Here is a 22,797-nt window from a genome sequence, read left to right on the forward strand (position 1 = left end):
TTTAGCAGCACTGACTAGAGCTGGTCGCAAAAACTTTGACAGACCAGCTTTCCATTGGATAACACAGTTGTTAAAATCAAAACCTTCACAAAATCATGTTGAGTTCACCAAAATTCTAGTTGGAGAAAAAAGGGGAGAAAGTTCTGATGATATCAAAATGTCCCATTTTAACACTTTTGGAACAAATTATTTAGATTTCCCTCCCCCTTCCAAATGGCTTTTTGGTTAAATGTTTGTGTTTTGTATTATGAAAGCTAAAATCAAAACTTTGATTTTGTCAGAACTGGTTTTTTTGTTTTTTTGTTTTTTTTAAATCCTCAGCAAAATGGAACGCCCATTCTCTGCCCAGCTCTAGTCTTGATACTTGTTAACAATTTGAAGTTTGTATTCTTTATGACAAGTCTAGAATTGCGGCGCTATTAACTAGCTGCAGATAGCATTCATTCCCCTACCAACCTATTCTGCTTTGGGGTACTTTGTGCACCTATCTGATTTTTATCTTTGGATGCCTAAGTCTCAGTATGCTTACCAAATCATGTTTTTACTTTTAGGGATGAATTATTTCTTGCATGGCATCTCAGATGAGATGAAACAGAGACACAGGGAGCAACTTTTTGCTGTCAGCAGCGATCACCTCATTGACATGGCAAAGAAGTGAGTCTGCTCATTTTAGAAATGCAAGTAAACCCAGATCCCCTGTAAGAGTTTGTCAGATTAAAATATGTCTCACTAAAGAGAATGTAAAATAGCCGGTAAAGATTTGAATGATTAAATTGCCTGAAAAAAAGCCACCATCACTTTTCCCATGGCCTCTAAGACAGACCACTATGAAGACATTTTTTTTCTGGACCTGCTTTCATAACATCAGTGTGCCTGTGAAAGGAGTATTGCCATCAGCCAACATAGTAATTTCTGTTTTGTGAACTCTGTTGAAGTACTTCATTTGGCTGAGATTGCTGTTCTGCTTCTGACTGGAACAGAAACTGTTTATTCTTTTTACTCAAACATGGCTCCTGATTTAGTCCCTTTTCTATGGAGATGAATTTGCTTTTCTAGACTCAGTTCTACCAGTCTTTGCCTGCTCATAGTGTGTCTAAATTGTATCATACTGAATTATATATTGCATCTGGCAAATGGGCCACCTGAACTGATATCTTGCTTCCGGTCGGTAGAGGCCAGTACCAGATGTTTGTTATGGAGATTTGCACCTTTCTCTGAATACCTGCTAGGGGAGTGTGCCTCATAGGGGAATTTCTTCCTGGTATAGTGCAATTAGTGTCTGGCTCACAGCCTCACTGCACTTTTTATCCTTTGCAGTTTTAACTGCCAGTCTCATTCTTATTCATAGAAACATATAGACCCTTTCAAAGATTAAATGTTCTTTGTTTACTGTTGAGGGAGGTTGAATCTCCAGGGACTGCTGTGCTCAGTGCCTCTTAAATAGGGAAGTGTAAATCGTATTTTCCAGTTTGCTTAGTGTTCATGCTGATAATGAAGTAGAAGATTTTTATTTCCTTTTAAGAAGTGACATCCTGCCCGTGTGCTCTCTGGAGTAGCCCTTTGCTCTGCTCCCAAGTGCGCACCTCTTTTGTATTATTCTCACCAGTCCCATCATGTTAAGTTAGTTGCCCCAAGGGAGTTGGGGAGCACCATACAGATGAAAGGGCATAGGTTCTTGAAGAACACAGCTCAGTGAGTAAACGTTTATTCTACATCTTGGCGACAGTGAGTTAGAGTTCAATCTGGGAGAAATGAAGAGAACCACTCACATGGGCAAAAGAGGTGGCGGAGTACGTCAAATAAAACTGACATTGCCCATCTGTGCCCCTATTTTCTGTTGTTTAGTTTCAGCACAGAACTGAAAAAGGTGAGGATCTGTGCTAACTATGGGGGAAAGGAAAAACAAGCACCTTACAGACTTTTTTCAGATAGTTCAAAACAGAAGTTGAATAGCTCAAACTGGTCAGTTTTAAAACTAGGCATATTGGCACAGTGTAGCCCTGAATGAGAACACTTAACACTGATTGTGCATCTGTTTTCTCCTATAATCCTCAAACATTCATATAATCATTTTCAGCCTCATATAATATAGTAAAGTGGAGAGAAACAAATATGTTCTATCTTCTCAATTTTCCACCAGCCTACTAGCATAAGGCATGTCACTCACATTTTTGTTTGCTAACATCTTGGCCCTTTGCATATCTATATAAAATAAAAACTCACAACTTTAATCCAGAAGGTACTGTATAGGTGAAAGGTTTCACCTGTATCTGTCAGGTTGCTGTCAGATTGAAGTATAGTGTGACTTGCACTTCAACAGTTACGTGGTGGCTTTTCATAATTTGTCTCTCTCTTGCAGATATCTTGCAGGTGGGAAGAGCACCCGAGGACTGGCTGTACTAGGCCCAGAGAATCCACACATTGCCAAAGATCCATCCTGGGTCAAACGATAACATTTATTGCTGAAAATGACTTAAAAGAAATAAAACAAGCCAATTCATTGTGACTAAAGCACATTAGAATTTTTAATTTTCCTGTTAAGCTCCACGTTAAAGGTCATTACATCTTCTGTACTCTACATGCAACAAGCCACTCAGCTCTCTTTCCTCAAAGAAATTAATTCTGCCAAAGAAAGTTCATCTCTACAACTGCGTTATTTAAAAATGAAAGCTATTTGTTCATCTATAGATAAAGCAAATCTTCAGTTCCTCCATAAATATTAGCTGCTATGGCACAAAAAAGTATGGATTTTAATAACTTCTAAATATACAAATTATTTTTTAAAAGCCAAACTAGAACTTGAGTTTTTAAAATGTGTTTACCTTAAATCATGTTTTACAATGTCTGTATTTTTAAACCTCCATTGTTGGACGTAAACAGATTTAAGATACACCTATGCTGGTACTTCGTAAGTCTTTCCTAGTGTGTTTAGTTTTCCATAATTAAGTCATGCAAAACTCAGCTTCTCCATAACTATTCTTGCTGCATTGTATTCTGTCTATACTGCAGCTTAAATTTTTAATGATAGAGTGGCAATGTTGGATCGAAACATGTATCTGTACAACTAGTGGCTAATAATTAATAGTTATAGGAAAGGGAAAATGTGATTTTATTAATTCATAACACAGCTGTTTTGATGGAGCCCCTACCTGTGTGACCCTGGGACAGTTGTTTTTCCTCCAAGTAGTGAATGGAAGGATATCCCAGAACGTAGTTCTCAGTGTGCTGTTTTGTCCTTTGGTTATCTTTGGCTAGATTCCACACAGCAAAACACTGTTAGATAGCCACAACTATGCTGTGCAAAAACAACTGCTGTGTCAACATAACCGAACCATCATGATTATAACCTGGTCTCACAAATGTTTCAGCTGATCACAGGAATCAGTCCTGAGTGTGTTTGGGGGTTGCCCTACTGTCTGAGAGAAGCCGAGGTTAGTCGGCGTGGCCTCTAAGGGTATGTCTACGTTGCAGCTTAGGGTGAGCCTCTCAGCATCGGTAGACAGACTTGAGCTAGCATGCTAAACATAATAGTGTGGACGTTGCAGCTCGGGCTAGCTGGCCAGTCTTGGACTCAGATGGCTAGCCTAAACCTCTGCTGGCGCAGCTGTGTCCATGCTATTTTAACACGATAGATCACGTAAAGTTAATGTGTGTGTGTGTCTCTCTCCATCCGTGCTGCAGTGTAGACTTCCCCTATGGATACATCTACATAGCCACCTGAAAGGCGTAATTCCCAGCTCAGGAAGATTTGCCTGCACTAACTTGGTTCTAGCATCTAAAAAAGGCAGTGTGGCCATGGTGGTTCAGGCTAGCTGCATGAGTGTATACCCAAAGGGTCATTGGGTAGCTTGAGCCACCAGCCATTTTGTTGTGGCCACACTGCTATTTTTAGCACACTAGCTTGAGCCAAGCTAGCATGGCTGTATCTGCCTGAGCTGGAAATCATACCTCCCGGCTGCCATGTAGACATAGCCTCTTCTGTGTCTCCTTTAGGTTTACAGCCACCTTCCTCTCTGGGGGAGGGATGTGGGGTAGTTCAAAGTAATACAGCTTCCTTGTACAGATCCAACAGAGAAAAATCTGCAGATTCCCTGTTCTTAATACCCCCCCCCCCCCTTTCCCCTTTCTACAAGCAGAGAAGGGGAAGTTATTTGCTTCCTTTTAGAATACAAATAAAAAGTTGCTCCTATTTTCTACAGTGATGTTAACCAGTTCCTAAAAACTAACGAATACAGCTGACAACTTGAAGTCACACTGGTGGTTTGCAACAGTACTTTTATTCCACTTTGGATACATAAATTCATTTTTTAACTTGACACAAAACTAGTCTTCTACATATAGTCTGAGTGTAGACACTATCTCTGATATAAAGTGCGCTAGATGAATAACATCACACATAGAGTGCATAGAATTGTGTTAAACTTAAGGATCAGGCCGGTAGTTGGTACTTCATAAGTTAGATGTTAGGGATTGCTTTAAACCTAAGATAATACTGGGCAAGGAACTTGCATTTCTGAATTCACATAAAGTGCTGGTACAATAATTTAAATGTTACAAACAGCTGTAATCAATATTCTAAAGCATTATTACGCACAACGTGGGTCTGTTATAACTTTATCTAAAATAATGATCTCTTCTTAGATGGCTCCAGTTTCTGCTTCTTTTGGGCTGTGCCTTGCTACATGCTCTAGCTGACCTGAATCTGAAACATCATAGCTAGTCTTGTATTTGGCCAGAATTTTCATCAGAGGTCGGAGTTTCAGCCACCATTGTTCCTTAGGAATTCTGTGCCTGTGCAGAAGGTGGGGAAGAAGAACAAGTCAAAGCTATTCTCTATAAGTGATCCCACTGCTGTTACCCCTAAGGAGCAAATTCACCATTAAAGTTGGCTTTGTTCAAATTGCAGGCAGTTTTCGAAGTTCATATCAGCATCTATTAATGACCAACTCTGCTTGAACCAATGATTCGTAGGTTATTTTGTGTGAGTCATGCTGCCAGCTACACTCCATGACAGGAAAGCAGAAAATTAAATTTATTATTTGGATGCATTTATTTTTTAGTTTAACAATTTTGGGGGGAGGGAGTTGTGGCACATAGTGATTATTACCTTGACCTCCTCCCTGTACCTCTGCAGCTAGCCTTCTAACATGCACAAACTCCATCTCCTTCCCACGTGCTATTTTGCCAGCTAACCTTCCCTTCTAAGCAAGCTCAGACACAATTTATTATTTCTGTTGTGGCAGGACATCCTTACATCCTATTGCATTAGGCCCTGTACAAAGACAATCCCTGCCTCAAGAGCTCAGGCTAACAATTAGACAAAATCTGCCTGGTTAATAAAAAGCCAGATGGGAGAGGGTTGGGGAGAAGAAGATTTAAATAAAGATGGTTGTGTAGGCAAAAACTGGTTGCAACACTGGACTCACTAGGCCCAAGTGGTTGCCACCTTAAACAACCCCAGACAGTGAATTGTAGGCATTGTAGCAAAGACGTGAGGAGGGTTTTAAAAGGATACAGTGAATTCTCACAGGGAGCTCTTCTCAAGCAAAACTAGCAGTATGGAGAAACATGAAGTTGATGGTGGGAAAAGCAGGTTAGTGGATGATTCAAGGCCAGAGCATCCCTGACTTACTGAAGGTAGGAGGCTACGTTGAAAGGTATGGTGCTGTGGGACTATATGATGAAGTTTGTCTGATGTGGAGAAGGGAAAAGCCATGGAGGGGTGCAAAAGGGATTGGAAATTATACTCATCTAGCCCCACAGAGGCCTTCTTCACTTACACAAAGTCTGCTTGATCCTTAAGCTCAACCACAGGTTGGAAAAGAAGATTGCGTCTGCGCATTCCTAGCAAACAAACGGAGTCCTCAGTGTTGGCAAATACTTTTCCTATAAAAATAATAAATAAGGCAAGGTTATTTTATTTGGGGGAGAATTATCCCTTTTCTTGTAATAAACAACTAGATCTAGGAGTGAGTATCTGGCAGGATTCTTATTTTGTTGAGTTACTGAAATCTTAAAGTAAGTAATGGCAGCGTCTGAATTAGTTGTTTAACAGTGTTAGGAAAACCTCCCTTGTGTTGTGGTTTATTAGTTTTAATGACTGAGCAGTAAAGATGCAATTCTAATTAACCATTAATCAAACTTTACTAAGTGATACAACCTTAACTTCCAGTTTTAAATTAGATTTCTTATAGTAAATACTGCTTCATGACATTGATGAAATGAATCCCAAAGAAGACATATTACCTTCTTCTGTGTCCCATGCAGCCACCAAGAAACAAAACAAAAAAAAGGAAGAATCACATGTAACTATAAAACTATCAGTTTCTACATGCATGAAAAAAACTAGTTATGCTAGTAAATCACAGAAAAACAGATACAGGACAACCATTGTTCACAGTATCAAACTCCGGTCAGGAAACATTTTCTTGTCACAGGTAACAGAAACACATTAACAATAGTCTATAACAAAGCCCACGTAGGTTGGTAAGATTGGAAGAACTACATTATAACCACAAATACTAAGCTAGTATTTGTGTATTTAAAGACTCCACAAATGTCTTGAAGGGATTGAGAGGCTGTCTTTTCTGGAGTTAACACAGAAGGAAGAGAAAAATAGTAAATAGCCATGAATATTTCTGCACCTTTTCGGTATGTTTCTCTCAGTTTCTTTGAGATCCATTGTATAGCTTTTGCAGAGATTTTCGTCCCAAAGTTCCTATCAAATGGGGAAGGTGCTCCACCCTGTCAAAGTTTAAAATGTAATTGGAGATTAGTTACAATTTTGCACCAACCAGAAGCATTATTTTTGTCTCTCTATTCCATCAATCATCTGTGTTCTGTGGCTGTTGTGCCTCTTTCATCCTCCCACCCTTTTTTTAAAGACACCGTTGCTTTACTTCAGGACCAGAATTCCCGATGTGGGAATTTTAAAAGGACTTTGCCTGGGCTGTTTGAGATACTGGCCCCAATTCCACAATGCATACAGAAGGACATGCTTAACTCCCAGGGACGTCAGTGGGATTAAAGCCCTCTGCTGAATGGGAGTGACTATTTGCATGTTTTCTCTAACTGCCTTGTGCTAGCGGTGCTGCTATTGAGGACTGCCTGAAGGATGTCCACTACTGCGGTGGCCTGGCTGCAGCACGGTACAACTTCCCGCAATGAAATGAGAGAGAGAAAACCATAAGGCAAGGCAAAACCAGTAACACGCACACAAGGAGAGAAGCAAATACAGGACAGAATAAAGAATGGGTGAGGCAGCAAACAGACCAGGCCAGTGCTGTAGGAGATGGCACTGTTGCATCACTGGTGTAGTGATGAGGCTGTAATCAAGAGAGCTCTGGCCTCTGTCATCCAGCCTCCACCAAACAGTGCACCTGTAACACTGTTACCAAGCAGCCACAAGGGGATTTAGATCTATAGTAGCAGAACTTGACAAAATACAACAGGTACAGTTAGTTATTAGACAGCTTTTGTTCCAGCTGATAAGACAGGGCTCTTAGCTGGCTCTAACTCTATGCTCCTTGTGTGAAAGAATGGATTCTACTGCCATTTCTATGCACAGCCTGTTTTACTGAAATTCTTAGCGTTTAGTTCTAAATACAATGAATCCAAGGGGGAACAGTGTTAGTATATCATATGCATAATGTACTTAGATACAAGGCAGGGAAGCTGTTGTATAATTCTGGCACCAGCTGCTTTTTTAGTCTGCAAGCAGAAAATGTGATGCTTTAAAGCTGGAATTAAAACTTTATGATTCATGTGAATCAGTAGATTGTCTCTTCTTGAGACTGCCCATGCTTTCATATGAAAACATTTTGCAACTCACCCTTTTCCTTAGACTTCCCTCTTTCCCACTGTAAGTGTCTTAGTTGTTTATCCTTATACACTTTCATACTGCTGTTCACTTGACTAGCACCCTATGGTTTGTGTCTGGGGGAGAGGGGGAATTTACTAGCTGGGAGACAAATGTTCTCTATTAACCAAATCTCCTCTTTTCCACTGTTGAGATGCTGTTGAACCTGGCAGCTACAGAGAGGTTTTGTAGGAGCCAGTGAGAAAACAGCAGCACCCTTTTAAAAAAATAGGGAATCTGCTGCAATGTCCTTCTGCAAAACTAAATTACGCCTCTTCTTCCCCCACCCCACCAAAAAAAAAAAAAAAAAAAGGGTTGGGAGTCGATAGAACATTGGTACCACTCATTTTGTCTAAAGGGTAAAGAGTGCTTGCAAGAAAGATGACTTGTGGGTAATCCTGGATTGGTGATGGCAGTTTGCACACACTAATAAGCCCTACTGCTGTATACAGAAGTTCATAACCTTATTTACCTGCTGCATGTGGCCCAACACATTCTTTCTGCAGTCAAACACGCCTTTTCCTTCCTCCGAATATAGCTGGTAGATAAAGTCAGTTGTGTAATTCTCATTGCTGTTCTCATTCCTATAACAAGACCAAACAAAAACAAAAACCACAATGTGTCAGGCCGGTTGAAAACCAGATTAACTACCAGACCTCTTTGTGTTACCTCCTTTAGAGAAGCACAGCCGCTGAAGGAGGGACGTCCCACACCTGACAACTGTTATCCTCTTGCCTTCAAATGAGTGGCAAGGCTTGTATATTTTCACTTTCCTCTTCCTGCTCCATAGGGTTGTTTTACAACGGTTGTGTCTCTGCTCCTCCACAAACTAGTACTTTCAATGTCTGTAACCCGTTCTCCAATACACGGCTGATACTCTGGTCTATATAAACTTGAGGCCTTCTCTCCCCCTTTCATCTGTTCTTTTGAGTGTCTTAGCTATCTGAACTGACTGAGTGAAGTAGTTAGGTGAATGCATTTGGTGATTTCGTCTTACAACTGATTTTTTCCACGCAGGCTGAAAAGCAATGCCCGTGAATGAGGTGGAAGTCACAGACTGACAAAGGTTATGCACACTAGACTGAAAGCTATGCAGAGGGCCTGGCTGTGACCTTGTGCCACTTTGTATGTATTCTGAAGGCTAAACGGGACTTCAGAGCTGCACATGTCTTGTGCTGGCCTCCTGCATGGGAGGGAAGGGTTCACCATTGTTAAATATAAAAGATGAGACCTTCCTGCAGCCTCCTTATAACACTTTCCTTGAAGTGCAATACTTATGAGAACCCAAATCAGTAACAGGATATGAAGAGTTAAAATGGGAATGGGCTTGGGATCTTTGATACATCTGCTTCTCAGCTCTGCTTTTTTTCTTCCACTGAGAATCCCTGCTTATATAAATAAATAAATACAATAAAAATGGAGCCTTTCAAGGGTTTTACACAGCAGTGAGGGCTGTGAAACATTACTCATTTTGACAGTGCAGTTTAATTAAATGACCTCTGCTCACCTCAGCACTAGCCCACGCTGGATGCTGGTTTTCATCTTTTCAGTCAAATGCTCCACATTAGCCTAGAAACAGAATCACACAAAGCACCCTAAAACAAATGTGATGATAACGCTACTACCCCCTTCACCAAGAGAATTTCTGTAAAGAATTCCAGGTTCACACCAATACTGAGAAACCCCTTCTATAACGTGAAAATCCAGCTGACCCACAATTTCTTGGGCTTCCAGGACAAATTACAATGGGTGGGTTAAAACAGTGGTTCCCAACCTTTTTGAGTGTGAGGATCCCTTTTCAACCTCCAAATATTTTGCGGACCACCACACGCTACTAGTTGTAAAATAAATTACAGCAGTAGGTTTTTAGAAACTATATGAAATAATTTTGTATTTGAAATTGTACATTTCCTTGGTGAGGATATTTTTCTTTTCCACGGACCCCCTGTAGTAGCCTCGGGGGTCCATGGACCACAGGTTGGGAACTGCTGGGTTAAAAGCTACTGGTCCTGGTTTAAAATTAACCTCTTTTCCCCACATCCACCAACAACTTTTAGCTTAATCATATCTCTAGACAGTAATGTTTTTTCAATAGGTTCTCAGTTATTTGCATATCATTGATAGAATACCGACTTCATAACTTTATTTACATAGAAACATAGGAATTGCCAGACTGGCTCAAGTCCTAGGTCCATCCCGGGCATTATCCTATCTCTAACAAAAGCTAGCATCAGATGCATGAGAAGAACGTGTAAGAATTCAGCAATAGCATTAGGGCTCATCCTGGTCTCTGATAGTTAAAGATTGGCCCTGAAACATGAAGGTTTATAGCCCTTTCAAAATTTGTCATCACTCTAACAGTGCTGGATATTCTTGAGACCCAATTCTTTTTTGAATCTTGTTAAATTCTTGGGAGTTCACAACTCCCTGTGGCAAGGAGTTCCACAGTTTAAGCACACATTGTAAGAAAAAATATTTCCTTGCTATCCTTTTACTTTCATTTGCCTTTTCATGTTGCCCATCACCATCCATTTAATATGGAATAATCATAAGATTGCAAAAGAATAAATACATAATTGTATACCTAATAGTGCTGTGGTAATTGGATGTTGTGCTTTTTGGCAGTCATCGGTCTGTGCTTAATGCCATGCACGCGGAGTGATTGGCCACAAGTTCTACTACAAAATACATTAACACTGGCACAATATGCTAATTCTCTGAGCTGAAGGTGTCATGTATGCATTTAAAACTGGTCACTTACTGCTGCTGCTGCAGCCTAAGAGACACTTTTGTAACAGCATCCAACCAACTACAACCACACAATGTACATATTCAATACTCTATACACACAACACTTCAAAAGTATACATAAAAATGAGCAAGACGTTAGTTCAGTAAAATTGAGCTGCATACCTGGAGCTCTCGAATATCAAACTTCTCTTCAAAAATATAAGCAGCATCCGCACCTGCAGCAAGGCCCCCCATATTGGCCAGGTAACCGCAGTAGCCACCCATTGTCTCAATGATGAAGACACGCCGCTTGGTCCCACTGGCTGACTGTTTGATGCGATCGCATGTCTAACCAAAGCACAGCGCATTAGAGACTTAGGCAAACAGGAACAGGCTCTCAACTGTGATATTTGCCATATACTGTGTGATTCTCTATCACAATTGTAAGATTATTGAACTCTCCATTACTATGTATATATGCACATACACACTATCATGTCAATTGTTAATTCTGGAGGAAAATAGTTCTTCCAGGCCACATCTTGGACATTATATGCAAAATAGGGTGTCTTGGTAATGTCATGATTGCTTACGTTATCTTTCCAGCTGACTGCTTTCTGAAAATGTTAAAATAGCAACTAATCTCATGGCACGTGTGCTCTTGATTTGTTATTTGTAAAGCATTGGGGGCAGCTATGTTGCAGTTTGATAGCAATATTAAAATGGAGTTTGCTTTCTGATCTGGCATATATCCAAGTTTAGCCAGTCTCTACTTTTACTGTGTACAGGACTGAAAACAATCTCTTTTGCTACTGAGGGTTTTTATACACACTAATCAACTCCTATGAATGTGTCTTTACAATTAGGGTTTACGAGGCTGATGTCCTAGGTTTCTATTGATCCATCGGTTGTTTCTCAAGAAGGTTATTCCTGCAAATTTCTATGACTCGGCAGCAACAGAGCCAATTTCTCCCACTTCATGTCTATAAATACATACTGACTATGGGAGACTGACCTCAAGCCACAGCTTACCCATGCCTACATAAGAAATGTTGCTCCCTATGAGGAAATCTGTAGGCTTACATGAAGCATGGGGGGTGATGATTTACAACAACTTCTTAGAGTTGCCTGTGAGTAGCTTAAACAAGAATCCATACAAATACATTTCAGAAAGCTGACAGCTCTGATCGGACAGCTAAAGAGAAAACCCCAAAATGGCAGCAGATCAAATCTGAGGGTGTTTGAAAAATAATTGCCAGGCATCTCTGAACTCAAATGATATTCAAGAAGCTTTTTGGTCATTATTTTTACTTTTTGTGAAAAACATATCTCCATAGAGCTGTCTTTGCCAAACTGTCTTAAAGTTACCACACATTCATTCACTACTAGTGTGAGGACAATGGGGCAGAAGAAGAAATGCTAATTGCTCGTTAAAAACCTTTCCTTGAGGGCAAATAGAATTTTGCAAAGCTAGTTTGTGAGTTTAGCGGAATTAAGGGGAAGCACATGAGTGGAAGGCTCTGGCAAATTCAAGATCATGAAGTTCTTGCCCTTTATTAATAACTTATTTAGAAGGAAACATAAAAGCAGCCCTCACACCACTGTTGAGTTTTTAAATGAGTAACTATGGATGCAGTTCTACATTTGATGTTCTTCCATTCTGCTTATGGATGGATTTTTCCAAATAAAGCCTTAGCATCATTTATTTTCTAATATCTAAAAACAGTTTCTGAGCCTGATATTTACATTAAATACCTACTTACCAGAATACAAAACAAATAAAGTTTAAATTGGTAAATGGGAAAGCCTAAAAAATTAAAAGTCATAAGCATATAACATTATCATAAATTACAGCATTTAAAGCATGAATAACTATATATACATTTACTTTACCAAAGCTGTAACATATGTGTATCCACAAATGATCAGACTGATCTAAACATGCTATTACCTAGTTTTTTTAAAAAAACCAAGCAGCTCCAGAACAAACATCACATATAAGTCCAGATCATACACTTCATCAATTTGTTACAGTGGCAATACCTTTCTAGAGATCTTGGTTCTTATACTATGTCTATTACTGTGCTCTCCTCTTGGGGGGTGTGTGTGTGTGTGTGTGTGTGTGTGTGGGGAGGGCGGCGGCTAGTCTCTTCCTCAATGAGTACAGATCAGTGTAAGCATCAATGTGCAATAAACAATGGCATACTTTTAGCAACACCCTCTGCTTTCACAAATGGCAGGCTTATGATCACACTAATTCTAACTCCTTGGAGGCAGAATGCTTGGGATTTCCTGGAGAGTAAGTGCATACATTATGACATCACTATGAAATGCTGGCTTTTAGGAGCTGAGGAAGTAACCCATATAGGCCAAAATGACTCGTGACGTGGCTGCCCAACTTAAAACACCTCAAAAGGGCCTGCTATTGAGAAGATGGGAGCTCAAAACTTTCTGAAAATCTGTCTCCACAGCCAAGGCATCTCAAATTGGACATCTAATACTCCAGCGACCCCCAAATCACTAACTGCTTTTGAGAATCTTGGCCTTATTTTTATAAAGGTTGATTATTTTACTTTTTATTATTTATTACAGGGACAATCTGGTGATCATGCCCTGGGGTTGTTTCCTATTCTCTCCATCTCAGAATAACTGGGGCGTGATCAGCTTCTCTCTCCTGGATTTGTCACTGAACAGTGATTGCTCCACTCCAGAATAGCACTGACGGATTCTAAAGAGTCTTATCCAGTCAGATGGGGGTTGCAATAAAGGTACTCTTACTATTCGATCAAAAGCGTGACACAGAAATTACTGGGTGAGGTTCTGTGTCTTGTGTTATTGCAGGAAGCCTGATTAGACGGTCATGATGGCCCTTTCTGGCTTTATAATCTATGAATAGTTTTTTCCACACAAATAGTTATTAGGTTTCTGAAGGTTCTAGCAGGGAGAGACTCTGGATCTATCAGGGGTTGTAGCATACCATCCTCAGTAGTATGTAGGTGCTATGTTATCTAGTATCTACCTGTCTAAATACTAAAAATAATTAAGCTTAGCCTTACAGCAAACTGCAGTATGAGGCACTAAACATGGAAAAATAGGTCACATCTTGTAGCAAAGCATTTTGAATGTTTTTACTGTGCTGATGTCTGGATTTCCATCCACTAAGTCTGTTGTGCATTGTTTATCTTGTCCCTTTGACTGGCTGTTGATTTGGACTGGTTAGTTGTTAATCCTTTCACACCAGAGTCAGAGTTTCACAGAACTTCCACTGGCTGTGTTGAATACACCATCACAAAACACCAGCACTAAGGAGTTAAAATTCCTGCAGGAAGCTTTTGAAGAATTTGAAGTAAAGAATAACAATGCCTGTTTGCTTAAGCTTCTCTTTTAACTGCATGACAGCACATTCATCTGGGAAGCTGGGGAAAGGTTTTATTCCTTCTACTTTCCTACTACAGGACTTCTTCCAACGTACAAAGGACCGAGACTGCAAGCACTTACACTCATGAATTACTACTTGTGAGTAAAAACAACGGGAGTTCTGTAGCACTTTAAAGACTAACAAATTTAATTTCTGCAGGCATAAGCTTTCGTGGGCTTCAGCTCACTTCCTCAGATGCTACCAACTGCATCTGAGGAAGTGAGCTGAAGCTCACGAAAGCTTATGCCTGCAGAAATTAAATATGTTAATCTTCAAAGTGCTACAGAACTCTCGTTGTTTTTGCTGATTACAGACTAACACGGCTACCCCTCTGGAACTCTTCTACTTGTGAGTAGTAGTTAACCAATAAGCATAACAATTTTCAGGATTGCGCTCAACATTGGTATATAGGATATTATTTATGGAAGAAGCAGTTGTATGGCTTCCACTATCACAATACTAGTTAATAAGGCTTATCTGATATTTTCAGAGAGGCAGATTCTCAGCTGACATAAATTGACAACTCAGGATGACTCAGAGAGGGTAAGTGACTTGCCCAATGGCACATATAATGTCAGTGTCAGAAGCAGAGTTAGAACTCAAGGACCAAATTCTGATAATCTTTTACCATAGTGTGAAGCACAGTGCCTCTCCTAAGATTTCTGGTATTCAAAGAAGACCCAAAGAGCAACAGTACACTAATGTCAGCCTCAACCAAAGACACTGGCTCAAAGTCAACTGTGCAAACCCACAGAACTCAATAGGATTGCATGTGTGCAAACAGGGGCACAGTTTTGCTCATTTAGTTTTTACTTAGAGCATTAACATGGATGAAGCATTACTGAAAGCTGTGTGGTCTACAGTAAAAGGCAGTGGCATAGAAGCAACAATTGTGGGTATTTTCTACTTTGTCTGTGACCATCTGCATTTGTAACTGTTATTGTTACTTTTCACGTTTTCAGTCTTTGCCAGATGAATCACTGTTGAGATTTTGACGCCACTGGTATCGGCCATCTTACCTAGACCTGGTATATGCAGAGTTAGATCGTGCTGGTGCTGTCAGTGGCGGAGATGTAATGGTGCCAGTACAACAGTGGGAGACTAAGGGAAATACCTTGTTAAGCGAGGACTAAAGGACAAATCCAGGTCTAATTGAAATCAATTACAAAAATCTTGATAGACAAATGATTGCAGGATCAGACACCAAATGACACACTTACACTAAAAATATTCTGTTTTTAAAGTGATTCTGAGGAGCCAGTATTGGAGAATAACAAGATCCTACATATTGTCTAATGGCAGAGCACACATTCACATGTGTTTTATCTAATGAGAACAAGGATTATAGGCCATTAAGGACCCAAAGTAATCCCTGAGAACCACTGACTTCAACAGGAGCTGGAGCAGGCCCATAATGTGCAAAGCACATTATTCTGGCCGTATACCCCACTTGAAATCAAATTCTTGGCAATTTAAATGGAAACATGCATAATAATAATCAGTAGTAGTATCTCAGCTGCCACTGCTGTTTGACTATAAAAGGAAGTGACACCACTAAGACAAGCTTTGATGTATCCAACCTGTAAAGTTCACTCTCTTGTTATACAGTACTTTAAATGTTGCAATCATTAGGTCCCAGTTCAGCACAACACTTAAGTATGTGCTTAACATTTACCATGTGACTAGTTCCAGTGAAGTGCTTCATGCTTTATGACTGAGCTTATGTGGTTTGCTGAATTGGGATCTATTTCAGTCATTGGTCCATTCCTTCTGTCACTTACGTTTATAAGGTGCATGGCTTTTTTTTCTTTCATTTAAGTATAGCAAAGTAAAACTACGCAAATTACTTTAAACAGAAAATGTTATATACTTATTTCTTATCGCAAACATACAAAGATCCTAAAAATGCATTGAAACAGTTACTCTAATGTCACTATCTAAAACACCAAAACACAAGCTAAACAATAGCCAACATAGCTTATTTAATTTTAATCACATTAATCTTCAGTCAATCTGGAAAATGTTGATTACCTTCTGATCACAGGAGCTTAATGTTTTAAACTAGAATATCTTAGAAAACTAAACATGTCAAGGTCTTTCTAGTATCACAACAAAAGGCAGACATTGTAGAGTTTTAATTTTTCAAAGGATATGCAATCTTACCTCCACAATAGCATTCAGGGCAGTGTCAGCACCAATGCTAAAGTCGGTGCCTGGCACATTGTTGCTAATAGTAGCTGGCAATACACAGATAGGAATGCAAAACTCCTCAAAGCGAGCACGTGCCTCAGCTAATTGCAGACAACTTTCATAGGCCTGAAGCAGCGGTACAAGTATTATTAGCAACACACCTTTGCATTTGGATGGCAAATTATTATGCATTCAGCTAGTGGCTCCTTGCGTGTGATGGGAGGGTTGGCTTTCCATTGGCACAACAAAATAAAATTGGTGATATTAAGGAGGGACAAAAAATAGTTTCCTATAAATACCACAACAGTGCACTGGGGTCGCATTGGCACAGCGCTCTTCGGAAGAAAGCGCAGAAGGAAGTTAATGCGAGTTAGTACAGAGTGAAAATGAAATGTGAATAATGCAGAGATCTGAAGTAGCTAAGCAGAAATGTAGGCAGCATGAGTGTACTATTAGTAATTCCTCTGAAAACAAGTTAAATGAACAAACACTATTCTATATACTGAATGGTTTAAGAAATGTTAACTAGGGAAACACCTATGCTTAGAAGAAAATGCTTGTTGATATATTACTATTATGGACGCTGCTTTTTTCAGCTACTACTTTGTCCTAGAAGGTGAAGACACACTTCTGTCAGCCTCAGAGACAGGCAATGGAAGAAAAAAAATCATTTGGGCTATGTTTCCCAAGAGCCTATAAGAAGCATGTAGGTCAGGAGATCTCTGTTTTTATGCATGCAACTTGGATAATTGTGCATAAAAATGCAGGGATCTTGCACATGCATATTGATAAGACCATATATTTTGCAGGAACATTTAAGAGGCTCTTTGAGGGGTCTTTTGGGAATTTCAAATGATGTATGGTCAGCAGTGTGAGGTAGTCTGTCTCTGTCTGTGTGTGTGTGTGTGTGTGTGTCTCTCTCTCTCTCTCTCTCACAGGCTCCAGAGTTCCTAGTGCTCTACTCTGCAGAGGACTACAGAATGTGCAGCTGTTCTGGCTTACTGAGTACACTAGTCTAATTCTTCCTCAATATGCATTAATCCCAACAACCACTGTTTAGAGACAATGTGAAAAATCCACACATATTTAATGATTCTCCAAAGCAAATCCAAATCCTGTAGTATTTTTTTTCACTCATCTTGCTCTCCCAGTGGGGAAAGAGGTGCACAGCAGTCTGGTCCTTTCAGTGAGGGACGAAGAGGAGGAGCTGGGGAGCCTGGTTTGGGCAGTGGATATAAAACACGCTATTGCTGCAGGAGAGGAGAGCTCTGCAGGCCGACCAGCCTCCCCTGCCCTAAAATCCTTCAGATGTCTGTGCAGGAGTGGATTGTAAACAGGAAATGGAAAGGAAGAGGTGATCTACCTGGGAGAGTTCCACAAGGAAAGATGAGGGACTGGAGTCAGGTGTAGTGGGTCCATGTGGTTTGGAGGTATGATGCGGTGGCAGGGGACCGAAGTGAAAAATCTCACCTCCAACACGCTGAAGTCTACTCCATCATGGGGTATTTTGGATATTTAACTTTCACTTAAAGCTAAAACTGGGACTTGAATGAGTCCAGTTTTACTTCTGGACTAAAAAGCTGCCCAGTCATCTTTGAAGTGCTGAGAAGCGCCACAGCCAGGAAGCAGAATGGCATTTGTTCTCCAAGATCAGCCGTTGCAAAGCCCTTGGTGCCGGAACTTCAAAGGACAACCACTGCCCTAGCCCAGCGAGGCTGCTTTGATCTTTTCCTTACACCAGAAAAAAGGATGCACTGGTTTGGAAGCTGATTTTGTTTAGTAATGCCTCAAAGCAGGTGGGATACCTACAAAGCACTGATAAGCACAGCTGCAGCGTTTCAGACAGAGGCTTTGGGGAAATGGTACAGTTAGAGGGAGATTTGGAGCAATTACTGGCTCTTCCAGTTAGTCTTCCATGAAAGATACATTTTTACTTACATTAAATACTGTCATTTCATTTGATGCAAGTGTTTTTAACAACCACATGCGGGAAGGTTGGGCAGTATCCCAGGATAACTACTCCACGAAGATATGCAATTACCCAGTATCAATGTTGCAAAAAAACCCCAAACAGTCACTTTATACAAAGGGCATATGTCACACCGTCTATAAAGGGTTAAATAATTAACAGATGGTCTAACAAATGGTTAACCAATTGTTATAGATTGTACTACAATCCAGCAGATTGCTTATAACCATTTAGAAAACGGACTGCTCATGTCTGTAACATGCTTATAGCGTCTATGAATCAGTTCCAACCCTTTATAAATATACCCTTAATATAAAATGTGACCAAAGATACTGTATAACTCAGCATCACCCCTCCTCTACACAGCCCCCATTTGCTGCTGTTTCTGGTTCTCTCCCCAACACAATTAGATGATTCACCCCTTACCTCTGCTGCTTCTCTGACAGGCAGTCTCTCCTCCCATACACTTGGCTGGTGCTAGGCTGCTCCTCTCCAATTTTTCCCGTCTCCATCCGTGGCTGGCACCTTTCCTCCTCTCTCCCTTCTGGCTCCCATATCCCCTAGCAAAAGCTGTGCACAGGCTAGTGTGGGTAACAAAAGCCGTGAAGACTGTACAGCACGGGTAGTTCAAGACCAGTACAGACTCTGGATATGTACTTGACTCTCCAGCCCGCTCTGAAGCCTACACTGTGCTGTCTTTGCTGCTACTGTTACCTGCACTAGCTGGACTCAAACTAGCTCAGGTAGGCTAGCCTGTGAACTGCTTTTGCTGTGCTTGAGTTCAGGATATGCAGACATATCTTGAACTCAAGACTTCTTCCTATCCCTGGCTCAGCTCAATGTGTCTTTCTCTTAATCCCTCCAAGCCCATCATGATTTATGTCTTTTCCAATTATTTTCCCCCCATCCTTTTACCAGACTCTGTTAGCTCTGAAAGGGGCTGTAATTTATTTTCACTCTGTTCAATCATATGCAGAGTGCCATGTCTTTGGTAAAATCATGGTGCAGGATTTGCTGTGAAATCCTCCCCTGGCTAGAGATTTGTGCTATAGAATCAAAGCTTTAATTTAAAAATCTAGCCTTTGGGATTAAACAGTCTGAAAACAATGACCAGTATTCACTTCCTGAGTTCTGTGCTCCTGAGTTTGCAGGCAGCCTGAAATAATAACCCTGAAAGGGCTGTCTCAGGCACCTTCACGGACTGGTAACACTGTAAAAATGTTAATTTAAATACCAGCTCTATGTTAACTATCTAACGTGGTTCTTTTAGCAGAAACTACAAGCTAACATGCTTATTCCACAGTCCTCAAATATCTGCCGTGCCCATCTCGGTGCCAAATGCTACCTAGCCAGTGACCAAACCTCCAAACAAGTTTGCCCCAGATTACTTCTGCAATGCAGTTACACAATGTCAATACAAAATTCTTTGGCATATCAAAATATGAAATGTCAAGACAACATAAAATACATTCAATTTAATATCAAACAAACACAGAACAAACTGTGCTGATCACAGTATTCACTTTTAAAATATCTGACTGATAAAAAACTTGCATTCTAAAATTCAAGTGAAGCTGGCCCAGAATTTCCAGGGCGCTGTGCTAGAGAGCCTCAGAATCCAAGAATCTTGCTAGACAATTTAGGTTCCATTGCTAAGGAGTGCACAAGCCTTTACTGGAACCTGACATTTCTTTAGGTTGTAAAATCTTCACAGCAGGGAGTCCTATTTCTTGGTACTGCTCATCTTCTACTCAGCACTCCCATAAAACCTCTCTAATTCAGAATTTCTACATCTCTGTACATTAGTTGCTACCAATTAAATCTATAACACTTCTCCTGATTCCAAAGAATGGGAAATAATTAAGTACTTTAAAAAAGATGCCAAAGCACCACTGAATGATTATCAGTTGTCTGCATGGAGAGAAATACCTTGAACTACCCATGATTTAATTTTGGAGTTTGATTATTTTAGGATTTAGTTGTGGGTAGGGGAGACATTTTACCTATTGTCATGAAGCCTGTAAGAAGAGAGTGTCATCCTTAAACCGATCTTACATATAAACACATCTTGGGCAACACTGGGTATACAATCCATCAGCTAACCAAAAATTACACTTATATTATGTACAGAGGACAATTTATCTGACTATGGGAAAATAAGGTTGCCACTTAGGAAGTCAGTATCCTGTAACTGCATTTAAGATACTTCTTACATGCCTGACTACTTTTCAGACATTCTGACATAGGCAACTAAAGTAACTAGCAACACTAAATGTTTTCAGGATCTCAGAAACCTGCCTATATACATGCTATATACTCATTACCCACCAGCAGAGCGCATACTTACCTTACTGCAAACTGACAAAGATTGACCTTTAAGCGAGAAGAGTAGGAATAAAAACAGTTGGTTTTAATCCCTACAACTAAGTTGTAACTCAGAAAGATGCCAGATTGATAGCATTGGAAGCTATGTCATATACTCATCCACAGACCAAGGAAAGCAGGAGTACAAGGTCCATTAACTTCACTGCTAATGTGCTCCAATACTGTTCTAGGGGAATCACCTGTAGTTCATTCTTCATGCCCATGCCATATGTCTGTCCACTATTCTCACTCGCATGGACTGGAAGGAGACTGCCTAGTCATATTTAATATGATTTGAATGTGTGACCTTCAGGCGGAAGGATCTATGTACCATTACCAGTTCTCTGAGTGGCCTACCATAGTTTCATTTCAGAGCTTCAGAGAACAGCTTACAATCTTTTGTAAAAGAAAAACTCCTTTTTCTTTTTAAAAAAAAGACTTTTTTAAAAGAAATGGTTTCAACTATATTTTAGTTCTCTTCACAGCTGAATTGAATCTAAGGTTTCCTGAACCATTATATTTTATATTCATTTCAAAATAAAATCTAAGAAAAAATAAAATACAAGAATTAGACAAAACTCTAGCTTTTTATTAGTTAAATGTATCATCTTCATAATAGCTAAACTACTATATTAAAAACATGTGAATACTCTCTGGTTGCTTTCTGATGATGTTACATGAAATCTAAAAACTTTCCCAGTGTAAAATAAGAAAAATACTGCCTAGTGTCCTGCGCTGTGTGAAACAGTCTACAACTCTCTATAAAGATGACAGTTAGGTAAATGCAGAAAGCCTATGAAGAGAAGAAAAGCAGGCATCATGCATTATAGCATTACTTTACTTACCTTGATTTGCTGTCAATCTTTTTGGAATGGAGAATTTTATTTACCAGAACTGGAAACAAGGCCAACTTAGATATAACATGGACCGTGTGTAAAGAATAATTTAGAACTAAATTTTGGTTCGTTGTTTATAGTCTTGACAAAGACAATATTATCAGGGAAAACAAACATCTAATAATGCATGATTGTCTAATCTTACTGAAAGTAAATAAAATGAAAAGTTGACTACTTTATAGACAAGTAAGTTAACAAGTATAGATGCAAAATTTGATGTTATTGCTCTTGGAATTAATAAACTTAAGGAAACCTTGAAATTTCTCAAAAATATCAGATAATGACTAAAATATTCAAAAGTACCTAAAGGTATGTGTACCCTGCAATAAAACACCCATGGCTGGTCCTTATGAGCTGCCTCGGACTTGCAGGATTCAAAATGCGGGGCTATAAAACTGCAGTGTAGCGATGTTGGTCTCAGGCTCGTACCTGAACATTTACGTTGCAATTTTATAGCCCCTCAGGCCGAGTCCTGTGATCCCGAGTCAGCTGACAAGGGCCAGCCATAGGTGCTTTATTCCAATATAGACATTCTCTAAGTGACTTAGGAGCTGACGTCCCATTTTCAAAAGTGACTTGAAAGTCACTATTCTTCACTAAAAGCCAATGAGACTTATATGCCTTTACACTTATACTTTTGAAAATCGGACTAAAGGTTTGTTGAAAATTTCTTCCTATATCTATAGTCCAGGAAGAGGTTAAGGCCACGATCCTATAGGACAGGGGGAAAAAGCCAGAAACTGACCCGTCAATTATGTAAACATGCTCTGAAGGAGAGTTAGAATTCCTTCAAAATAAATCCAGAATGAAAAATGTGTGACTCTTTGGTATTAAAGAAAGATCCTCCTTAGTAGTTTGCAGTTTATGTAAATCTTAGATTTTGAAAGTGGACTTTCTGTGCAGATTAAGCATGCTTTTTTCCAAATATGAGTTTCTCTTTTCAAAACAGTTTCAATCTCATAGTTATTTGTTATTCCATGAGGAACAAAATTCCATATAAAAAGAAACTAGCTATATGTGGAGTAAAAATGATAGATTTATGTTTCATGGCATTGCCAAAATTACACCAGTGAGATGTAAATTTAAGTTTTTGACAATAATATCAGTCTTTGTTTTGGTAAGTGCCTATGAGGCTATTTTCTCTCCAGTCAAGATTAATTATTTTGGATAGTAACTATAAACTATTTAGTTTATGATGATATGAAAAAGTTTCTAAATTCTGAGTAGCTGCCCCACCCATTAGGATCAAGAACTGCTATCTAAATGTATTTTTGAATGATTATCTAGTGAACACATTGCTTTTTAGTAAGAACATAAGAATCGACATACTGGATCAGATCCACGATCCATCTAGCCCAGTATCCTGTTTCCT

At 39.6% G+C, this 22,797-nt stretch overlaps 2 protein-coding genes across 8 annotated transcripts in view; one reads left to right on the plus strand and one right to left on the minus strand.

The window, feature by feature from the left end:
* PITRM1 (pitrilysin metallopeptidase 1) overlaps positions 1-2,892 on the plus strand; it is a 37,901-nt gene extending 35,009 nt beyond the window's left edge. Inside the window, exons 26-27 of the mRNA XM_067542654.1 lie at positions 552-654; positions 2,360-2,892. Coding sequence (XP_067398755.1) covers positions 552-654; positions 2,360-2,453 — 197 coding nt within the window. The 3' untranslated portion in view covers positions 2,454-2,892. The remainder of the gene's footprint in view (positions 1-551; positions 655-2,359) is intronic.
* A 1,363-nt stretch (positions 2,893-4,255) lies between these two features.
* PFKP (phosphofructokinase, platelet) overlaps positions 4,256-22,797 on the minus strand; it is a 77,892-nt gene continuing 59,350 nt past the window's right edge. For 3 of the 7 annotated variants that reach the window (XM_067542659.1, XM_067542662.1, XM_067542656.1), the window contains 7 exons: positions 16,170-16,322; positions 10,772-10,936; positions 9,366-9,427; positions 8,331-8,442; positions 6,645-6,744; positions 5,781-5,886; positions 4,256-4,791 (listed from right to left, as the gene is read on the minus strand). In XM_067542659.1, coding sequence (XP_067398760.1) covers positions 4,638-4,791; positions 5,781-5,886; positions 6,645-6,744; positions 8,331-8,442; positions 9,366-9,427; positions 10,772-10,936; positions 16,170-16,322 — 852 coding nt within the window. In that variant the 3' untranslated portion in view covers positions 4,256-4,637. Of the gene's footprint in view, positions 4,792-5,780; positions 5,887-6,644; positions 6,745-8,330; positions 8,443-9,361; positions 9,428-10,771; positions 10,937-16,169; positions 16,323-22,797 lie in introns of those variants that run through there. The other 4 variants (XM_067542658.1, XM_067542655.1, XM_067542660.1 and 1 more) reach the window with 2 other exon arrangements.

This window comes from Emydura macquarii, unplaced genomic scaffold (genome assembly GCF_026122565.2).
Source record: "Emydura macquarii macquarii isolate MOO-44397 ecotype Brisbane River unplaced genomic scaffold, CSIRO-AGI_Emac_v2 contig_719, whole genome shotgun sequence".
In the NCBI taxonomy this organism is placed as follows: Eukaryota; Metazoa; Chordata; order Testudines; family Chelidae; genus Emydura; species Emydura macquarii.